At 50.0% G+C, this 9,134-nt stretch overlaps 1 protein-coding gene across 3 annotated transcripts in view; it reads left to right on the top strand.

The window, feature by feature from the left end:
• ATN1 (atrophin 1) overlaps positions 1–5,766 on the top strand; it is a 67,105-nt gene extending 61,339 nt beyond the window's left edge. For 2 of the 3 annotated variants that reach the window (XM_030536003.1, XM_030535993.1), the window contains 5 exons: positions 457–679; positions 812–1,529; positions 3,277–3,453; positions 3,801–3,981; positions 4,634–5,766. In XM_030536003.1, coding sequence (XP_030391863.1) covers positions 457–679; positions 812–1,529; positions 3,277–3,453; positions 3,801–3,981; positions 4,634–4,667 — 1,333 coding nt within the window. In that variant the 3' untranslated portion in view covers positions 4,668–5,766. The remainder of the gene's footprint in view (positions 1–456; positions 680–811; positions 1,530–3,276; positions 3,454–3,800; positions 3,982–4,633) is intronic. The other variant, XM_030536010.1, reaches the window with a different exon arrangement.
• Positions 5,767–9,134: the final 3,368 nt, after the last annotated feature.

Here is a 9,134-nt window from a genome sequence, read left to right on the forward strand (position 1 = left end):
TTTAATTGCAATTAATTTGTTTGCAATAATAGCATGAGTTAACTGCGCTTAATCGACGGCCCTACTTAAAAGATTATGTTTCTTCAGGCTGAATTCTACATTGAAAACAGGGTCTAATCAAGACTTACTTTGAAGCTGCTCTGCTAAGGTTGATTCAGCCTGTCTTTACTGATACGACAAATTAATGAAATAAGGAAGTCTAGGGATGGTCCCTTAAAATAAGGGATGAGTAGTCATCCTGCACAGAGGGGACTGCTGGGGCGGGACACAGCAAGGGAAGGGGTATATCAGGTGTGTGGGGCACAGCTGCTTTTCACAGCCCTTACTGGCTCCAAGATCCCTGCACACCCTCCACCTTCCTTGATACATTTCCAGGCTTGTGCCAGTCCTCACTATTCCCCCCAGTCCTCCATCTCTCTCATACTCTGACACTTGTGCCTCTGTTCTTCTCCACAGGTTCAACAAACACCTAGATCGTGGCTTCAACTCCTGCTCCCGTACAGACCTTTACTTCGTGCCCCTGGATGGCTCCAAACTCGCCAAGAAACGGGCAGATCTAGTAGAGAAGGTCCGCAGGGAGGCTGAACAGAAGGCCCGGGAGGAGAAGGAGCGGGAGAGGGAGAAGGAGAGGGAGAAGGAGAGAGAGAGAGAAAAGGAGAGAGAATTGGAGAGAAGTGTGGTAGGTGTTGCAGTGACCCCATTGGGAAGAATGGGGCTGAGCAAGGGGCGATGTTTAGGGATCACAGTGCCCCCTGCTGGGGGAGGCTCTTGTTAGCCTCTGACACTGAAAAGCTTCTCTGCTCTCTTGCAGAAGATGGCTCAGGAGGGCCGGCCAGTAGAGTGCTCGTCTCTCGGCCCTGTCGCTCACCGTCCATCCTTTGAGCAAGGCAGTGCCGTGGCTACCGTCCCACCGTACCTGGGTCCCGACACTCCAGCTTTGCGCACGCTCAGCGAATACGCCCGGCCCCATGTCATGTCCCCCAACAACCGCAATCACCCCTTTTATGTGCCACTGGGTGCTGTTGACCCTGGTCTGCTGGGCTATAATGTGCCAGCCATCTACAGCAGTGATCCAGCCACACGGGAACGGGAGCTGAGGGAACGGGAGGCCCGGGAACGAGACCTGAGGGACCGGGACCTGCGGGAGCGTCTCAAGCCTGGTTTTGAAGTCAAGCCGGCTGAGTTGGAGCAGCTCCATGCCGTGCCTGCTGCTGCCATGGATCCTTTCCCGCGCCACGGAGGGCTGGCTCTGCAAGCAGCCCCTGGCCTGCACCCTGCTTTCCCCTTCCACCCAGGGCTGGGCCACCTGGAGCGGGAGCGGCTGGCACTCGCCACTGGCCCAGCCCTGCGTCCCGATATGTCATATGCTGAGCGACTGGCGGCTGAGCGGCAACATGCAGAGCGGGTAGCTGCCCTGAGCAATGACCCCCTGGCCCGACTGCAGATGCTCAATGTGACGCCCCATCATCACCAGCACTCACACATCCACTCCCATCTCCATCTGCACCAACAGGATGCCATTCATGCAGGTGAGGGGAGTGCGAGGGCTCAGGGTGGGATCCCCAGCCTCCAATGCTCTTTCCCTTTGTAGGTTGTCTCATTTTCATACTGTATCTCTTGTCTACATGAGAAAATGTAGGTGCTTCCAGCTCTGGTTCTAGCTTCTGAGCAAGTCTTAGAATCGCCTCAGCCTGCACATGTTCAGTGCTAGTGTAGAAGGAAGGCACAGCTAGCGACACTGCACGGGCTGTCTTGGCCCTTTAGCGCAGTCCGTCAGTGCTTATGCCCAGCTCAATTACAGCCCCAAGCACTGGTGGGACCAGATGGGAAGCTCTCCATCCACTAGATTCATGTAGTGCTGTACTCAAGTAGTCTCAGCTCCTCCACCTCATTCAGGATAGGCCTAAGAAGCCTTGGCTTGTCTTGGCTCAGCCTAGCCCCCCTAACTCCGTCTTATTAGAGGCACAGAGACCTATTCCAAATGCAGTTTTATTTCATTTGTTTAAGGATTGCTGTTTAATAGCGTAGAACACTCTACACAATTTTTTTTAAGTTTTAAGTTTTTATCCTTTTGGACCAATGTGTTTCAGCTCCTGAAAATGAAAGCACACCAGAGAGAGGCTAGCGGGCACAGACAGCATCACATGGCTGCTCTTATCTTACTGAGTGCTGATGTGGGCAGTGTCTTGGCTGCAGCTCCCAGACTCCTTGATCTGAAAAAGTGAAACCAGGGGCACTAGTAACTATAGATACAGACACACCCCTGTGCCCAAAGAATTCCGAGCTCTCTGCTCACCTCCTGATGTCTCCTACTGCCTAAGTTGGGAGATGAGGTGCTGGGGGTGGGAGTAGGGGAAGTTTGATGGCTGGGCTACACAGAGAGACCTGGAGGGATGTCCTCCCATCATAGTTGAGTCCTGGTCATTTATATCTCAGCATCCTAAAGAGAAACAAGGAAAAGGAATAGTTCAGCAGTAACAGACTCAAGAAAACAAACCTCAGCTACCCAATAGTAGAAAATAATTGTACCAAAGAGAGGAAGCATCCAAATCCCCTTGAGTACTCAAAAGCAGCAGTGCCAGGCATACCAATCTGTTGGGAACCTGGTGACTGTGTAGGCACCTGGATGGTTTGTGTAGATCTGTGCCCCAGCACCGATCCACAGATGGCCCCTTCAAAGCCGTTAGAACCAATCAAAATGATAGCAGGAGCAAACCAGTATCCATTATTCCCCTTTTACTGATGCACCTCCTACCAGCATTCCAGCATTTAACACCACAGAATGATATGTCCATCCAGAAGAAGCAGCTGCCATACTAAATAGTAATATGCTGCTGCAGTACAAAGTACTTGCAAACTGGAGCGCCTGCATGTTGGGCATCCAAAAATAGAGGCACCCAAAATGAATGGACACGTTTTTGAAATGTAGCCCCTGCAGCATATGGGCTTTATGTTGTGCATGCAATATGTGGCCTCACGCCTCTGCTGCACATCTGCCCCAGAGGGCTGTGCCTGGAGCTGGAGGGTACTGGAAGGGCCCAAATGCCACGCTGTGGTGATGGTTGCAGAGGGGGGCATTGCGTGTGGTCTTGCAGAACAATGTTCCATGAGCTAGCGTGGATACAAGGAACAAATACAGAAACAAATGGGACTAAAAGTGATTAGCTGCATCAGCTGACCTTGCAATGGTTCTGCCCCTAGTACAGAACAGTCTGGCTGTGTGTGTCACTCTCTCCCTCCCCCTTTGTTCCTCACTTTCTTCCCCTACTTCCATAGCACAGAGTACCTATGGATATCTTCTCTCCCCAGCCTCAGCCTCTGTTCACCCCCTTATTGACCCATTGGCCTCGGGGTCGCATCTCACTCGGATCCCATACCCAGCTGGTACTATCCCCAACCCACTCCTTCCTCACCCACTACATGAGAATGAGGTGCTGCGCCACCAACTTTTCGGTAAGAACACTGGTGGGAGCTGTGGGGCAGGATTGAAGGGCATCAACACAGCTAGAAGGAGCAGAACTGAGATAACAGTGAGAGACTGAAGTGCATTAATAGCTGTGGGGTGGTGTAGCACCAGGACTGGAAAATCAGGGTACTATTAGGTCAGGACTGAAAGGCAGTGGCAGCACTGTGAGAGGAGAACCCAGGGTTGGAATACTGGACTGGGAGGTGCAATAGGTCTGGACTGAGCAGCATCAATGGAGCTCTACTAGTGAGGCATGAATGAGTCAGGGAGGAGTGGATGATGACAGGGCTGATAAAATGACATGACGTGTTCTTTTTCTTTTCTTTGGTTGAAGCTGCCCCCTACAGGGACTTGCCGGGATCTCTCTCTGCTCCCATGTCCGCAGCTCATCAGCTCCAGGCCATGCATGCACAGTCAGCAGAGCTGCAGCGTCTGGCTCTGGAGCAGCAGCAATGGCTTCACGCCCATCACCCTCTGCATGGAGTGCCACTCCCTACACAGGAGGATTATTACAGGTGTGTAGAAACCACTGCTCGGGGGAGTGGGATATAAAGCCTTTTGCCTGTAGGGCAGTAGTTCAAATCTGGCCCCAGGATGGGGGAACTAATGGGATGAGGGAATGGGATAGGAGGTACTTTGCCTCAAGGTACCAAGTCCAATCAGATTCCAGGTTTGTGGGGACTGGAATATGGAGTCTTTTGCTTCTAGGGTGCACCAGTTCCACTATGGCCCCAGGTTGGTAGCAATTGAAAGTCATTCACATCTGGTGGCTGTTCCATGGCCCTCATGCTAAATGAGTGTGTGAGGTCTCAGCCCTGTTCTTAGGAGGGGCAAATGCCTGCTTCACAAAAGCTGGCAGCACAATTGGCTCTGCTAACTGATCTCCTTGTTGTCAGAGGACTGAAAGGGTCACAGAGCTGGATTCCCCCTCCCCTCTGTGAGGGCTGTCTCCAGGAGGGGGAGACCACATTGGCAGGAGAGCAGTATGGTGTGTTTGGAAGTGACTGGGTTGTACTGCTCTGGGGATTTACCAAGGATTCAGTTACTGAGCCAGCAATTTTATCAGGGACTAAATTGACTTGAATAAATGAATAAATACAATTCACAATATTAAATCCTCTCTCTCTCCATCTTTTCCCTTCATTCTGCTATTGCCTTGTCTCCTAGTCACCTGAAGAAAGAAAGTGACAAACCCCTTTAAATGGACCCCAACCCTCGGAATGACATCATCATGTCTCCCTCTCCAGAGGAGCAACCAACCAACCAACCAACCAAATCCTGGGGGAGGGGAAGCTGTAGAGTGATATATCCTGATCCTACTCAGCACCGTGCAAGACAAGAAGGGGTGGAGAAAACAAGATGGCCACCCTGGGAGCAAAGGCAGGGAGGGGAGAGAAGAGGGGAAGGGAGTAAAACCAACAAAAAGCTTGGAGCACTGGCTGGACTTTGAAAGGGGCACTGAAAGAGACAAAGTTGGTGTTGCAAAGAGCTGGTGGTACAAAGAATCATGGGGATTCAAAATGGCTGCTGCTCCAGCTTCTCTTTTAAAAGTTATTTTGTACAATTTTAAAAAAAAATGGTGGAAAGCATCTTGAGTCTTTTCTCCATAGGGCAGCAGCCCCTTCTGCTTCTTTGAGTGAGCAGACATGGCCAAGAGGCAGACACTCAAACCCTGGTGGAATTGCTTTTCCTTCTGCCCTGCCTCCCCACCCCAGTTTAATGTAAGATATGGCTTAGAAGTGGAAGGCATCATGGGACTTTCCAAAAATGGGCAATGCTGCTTCCCACACTCCAAACCCTTTCAGGAGTGAAGGTGGCAAAGAGATGCAAGTACCACTTGAATTCTTCAGAATGGACACTGTGACTTTCCCACACTACTCTTGAGGGACTGGGCCTGGCCATGAGGTGCAAAGCACTATGGGACTGTTTTCAAGAAGGTGGCTGTATTTTCTCCCACTTTAAGGGAACAGACATTGCCGGAAGGTGCAAAGCACCATGGGATTGTTTTTGAGATGGTAATTGCCCCTCTCCCTCCCAGCCCACTTGGGAGGGTTGATGTGGTCAAGAGACACAGGATATCCTGGGACTGTTTTCAAGATGGTGGCTGCCCCTTTCCCTTCACCCATTCCAATTGATGTACTTTTAACTCATGCACATCCCATTAGACGTGGCGGTTTTGTGTAGCAATTTGTGACTCTCCAATCTGTGTGTGTGCGTGTGTCTGATCTCACGGTTGTATATCTCGATCTGTCCCCATATATATATTTACTTCAAACATTAAAAAAAGCTATGGAAAAATACCCAAAGTCCCCCACGTTCCCAGCCCTCAACATGCATTCTAATAATTTATATATATAAATATATATATGAAGCTCTTAAAAAAGAAAAGCAACCAAACAAAAAACCCTTCCAGAAACTGACTTTCTTGTGTTCATTTCAAAGGAGTTGGGAGTAAGGGGATGTGACAAACAGCACGCTGCATTGCAGTGTATGAAAATGGAGCATGGTCCCCAGATGCAGTGTCCCTAGCTCCAGGATGGGGTGTAGGGAGATGGGGTGTGGCCAAGTCATGAAGGGTGATACCTCTGAGATAGAGCCCCCAATGGGGGGGCAAGTTGGGGGTATAGAAAGATTTGACGTGCAAAATATGAAGGGCAGCTTCTCTGAGAACACAGCACCTCTGACTGCCAGCTGAGGTGTTGAGATAAGGGTCCTGTGCATGATATGAAAAAAAGGTGACACTTTTAGCAGCACCTAGTGCTAGGTTGTGTGGAGGAGATGGAGATGGCGAGTGAACAAAGGCCAACACTCCATCAGTCAAGTACCCCTAGTATTAGAGAACTGTAGAAATCTGAGGCATAGCCAGAATATGCAGGACAATACCTCCAGTAGCACTGCACCTCCCAGTGGCAAAACAGAGTGTGAGGGACAAGAGGCAAGGCCAGGGCATGGTGAACAACGCTGCCCCTAATAGCAGAAGGCCCCCTTTATGCCAATCTGCTAGGAGATGGAGCAATATATGAAGAGTGGCACCTCCTGGAGCATAGTAGCCCGTAACACCAAGTTGGGGGAGGGGAGAAAGTGCATGTCCAGGGTATGAAGGGTAGAATAGTGCCCCCTAACATGAGGTTGGGGTACTGGCAGATGCAGTGTGTCGGGGGTATAAGCAGTACAGTAGAACCTCAGACTTGCGAAAACCTTAAGAGTGGAGTTTGTTCGTAACTGAAATGTTCATAACTCTGAACAAAACATGATTCTTTCAAAAATTTACAACTGAGCATTAACTAATTACAGCTTTGAAACTTTACTATGCAGAAGAAAAATGCTGCTTTTAACAATCTAACTATAAATGAAAAGCACAGAAACAGTTTCCTTCTTTGTCAAAGTTTTTTTTTTAACTTTCCCTTTATTTTTAGTAGCGTATTTTTAACACAGTACTGTACTTGCTTTTTGGGGGAGGGGCTGACTGCTAGTGCGTGATTGCATATTTCTGATTCCAAATAAGGTGTGTGATTGACTGGTCAGTTTGTAATTCTGAGGTTCTACTGTACTTCCTGTAGTCCAGTACCCCCTAATGCCAACCTGGGTTATGGGGGAGATGGGCATGTCCAGGAGCTGAGGGGCATCACCACCACACCTCATTGCTGTGAGTGTGCAGAGCAGTGGTGCAAATAGAAATCATTTCTTGCCAGTACTGCACTCATAGCAGGGACACAAGAGAGGGCACATGACCCTTCATGTGATTCCTCCCCAGCCCGGGGCCCTCATGCTCTCCCCATCCTCTCTGACACCCCCCTTACCCATCTAAAATGATGCTTTGGGCCCCTGGTGCCACCTGTACTTCCAGGTGTCATTGAGGATCCAGCAGCACTCCAAATTGAAAACTTCTTAAAACTTCTTCAATGAAAGAAGGATAGGAAGGACAATCACCCCACTTTCCCTTAACACACTAACAGTGCCTCCCTTATGTCCAAAGTAAGCTTCCCCCAAACTAAGCTTCTGCCAGCTTTCAGAATTGTATCTAAGTATTGCTCTCCCCCAGGCACTAGGAAAGCATCTGGGTTTGATGGAAAAGAGGCATAGAACTGTGTGCGCCATGTACATCTTGATAGAACTATAGCCCAAATTGTTTTATTATTTTTCTCAGCATGGCGTACAGGAGGGGCAATCAAAATCAGCCTGGCAGACAGGGCCGTCCCTAGCCATTTTGGTGCCCTACGCAGGCCTCCATGGGGGTGGGGGGGTAGGAGCAGCCTTGGCGGGCAGGGGGGAACCACTCCCCAGCATGAGCCGGCGGAGGGGAGCGGGTTGGGGCTGGGTCACTCCACTTCCCGCCGCCCCGTGTGTGCAGGGCAGGCCCAACCCTGCACTCACAAGGCGGTGGGAAGTGGAGAAACCTGGCCCCAGCCTGCTCCACTCTGCTCCCCTGGCTCCCAGCCTTGGGGCTTGGGGGGTAGGGGGGAACCACCCCCCAGCACTTACCGGCAGCATGGCTGGAAGCCAGTGGTGTGGAGTGGGCTGGGGCCAGGTCGCTCCACTTACTGCTGCCCAGTGAGTGCAGGGCAGGCCTGACCCCTGCTGCAGTCCTGAGAGAAAGGGGTGGAGTGGGGGCGGAGCAGGAGCTTTGGGGAAGGGGTGGAGTGGGGCAGGGCTGGAGCGGAGCAGGAGTGTGGGCCATGAGGAAGAGGCAGAGCAGGGGTGGGGACAGCTTTCTTGGGCGGCTCAGCCAGCCGGGGGATCAGGGTGGCCACTGGAGCAGCACACAGCTGCGTAGGGCACCAGGTAAGGATGGCCCTGCTGGCAGAACATGCATCCAAACTCTCTCTGGACAAATAAGCAATTGATCAAAATCACATTCTCTGATCTCTTGGGGCCAAATCCTGTTCCCATTGAAATCAAAAGGAGTTTGACTTATGGAGAGGAAAGAACAAAACCACTCAAGCAAGGGCTATGTTGCTTATACCACAGGTATCAAAGGCTGCTGGCTCGTGAGAAAGTCAGCAGACATCTGATCTTTGTCCACTGCAAGAGAGAAATCAGCAATCAATGAGGCTAGAACAGTCTCTGTACCATATCCAACTCATAAATCCATCTGCAAAGGATCAAGGAAATATGAAGGCTCCAGATTACCTTCAAGACCTCAGTCCCTTGGTTAGAATGTTCCCATTAGTGTATGTTCATAGTCCAGAGACTGGAGCAGGAAAGAGGCAAAATGAATATGTTTCCAGGCCAGGGCCTTTTAGCTTCTGCCAAGTGCCAAATAAAGGGAAATCTGTTCTTACTGTGAAAGATGGTGTTTGGAGTCACATAGGCAAGTTACATGTCCATCACCCCCACCCATATTCTAGTTAGAACAGGGGTCAGCAACCTTTCAGAAGTGGTGTCCCAAGTCTTCATTTATTCACTCTAATTTAAGGTTTTGCATGCCAGTAATATATTTTAACGTTTTTAGAAGGTCTCTTTCTATGTCTATAATATATAACTAAACTATTGTTGTATGTAAAGTAAATGAGATTTTTAAAATGTTTAAGAAGCTTTATTTAAAATTAAATTAAAATGCAGAGTCCCCCGGACTGGTGGCTAGGACCCAGGCAGTGTGAGTGCCACTGAAAATCAGCTTGCATACCTCCTTTGGCACGCGTGCCATAGGTTGCCTACCCCTGAGTTA

Source organism: Gopherus evgoodei, chromosome 1 (assembly GCF_007399415.2).
Source record: "Gopherus evgoodei ecotype Sinaloan lineage chromosome 1, rGopEvg1_v1.p, whole genome shotgun sequence".
Taxonomy (NCBI): Eukaryota; Metazoa; Chordata; order Testudines; family Testudinidae; genus Gopherus; species Gopherus evgoodei.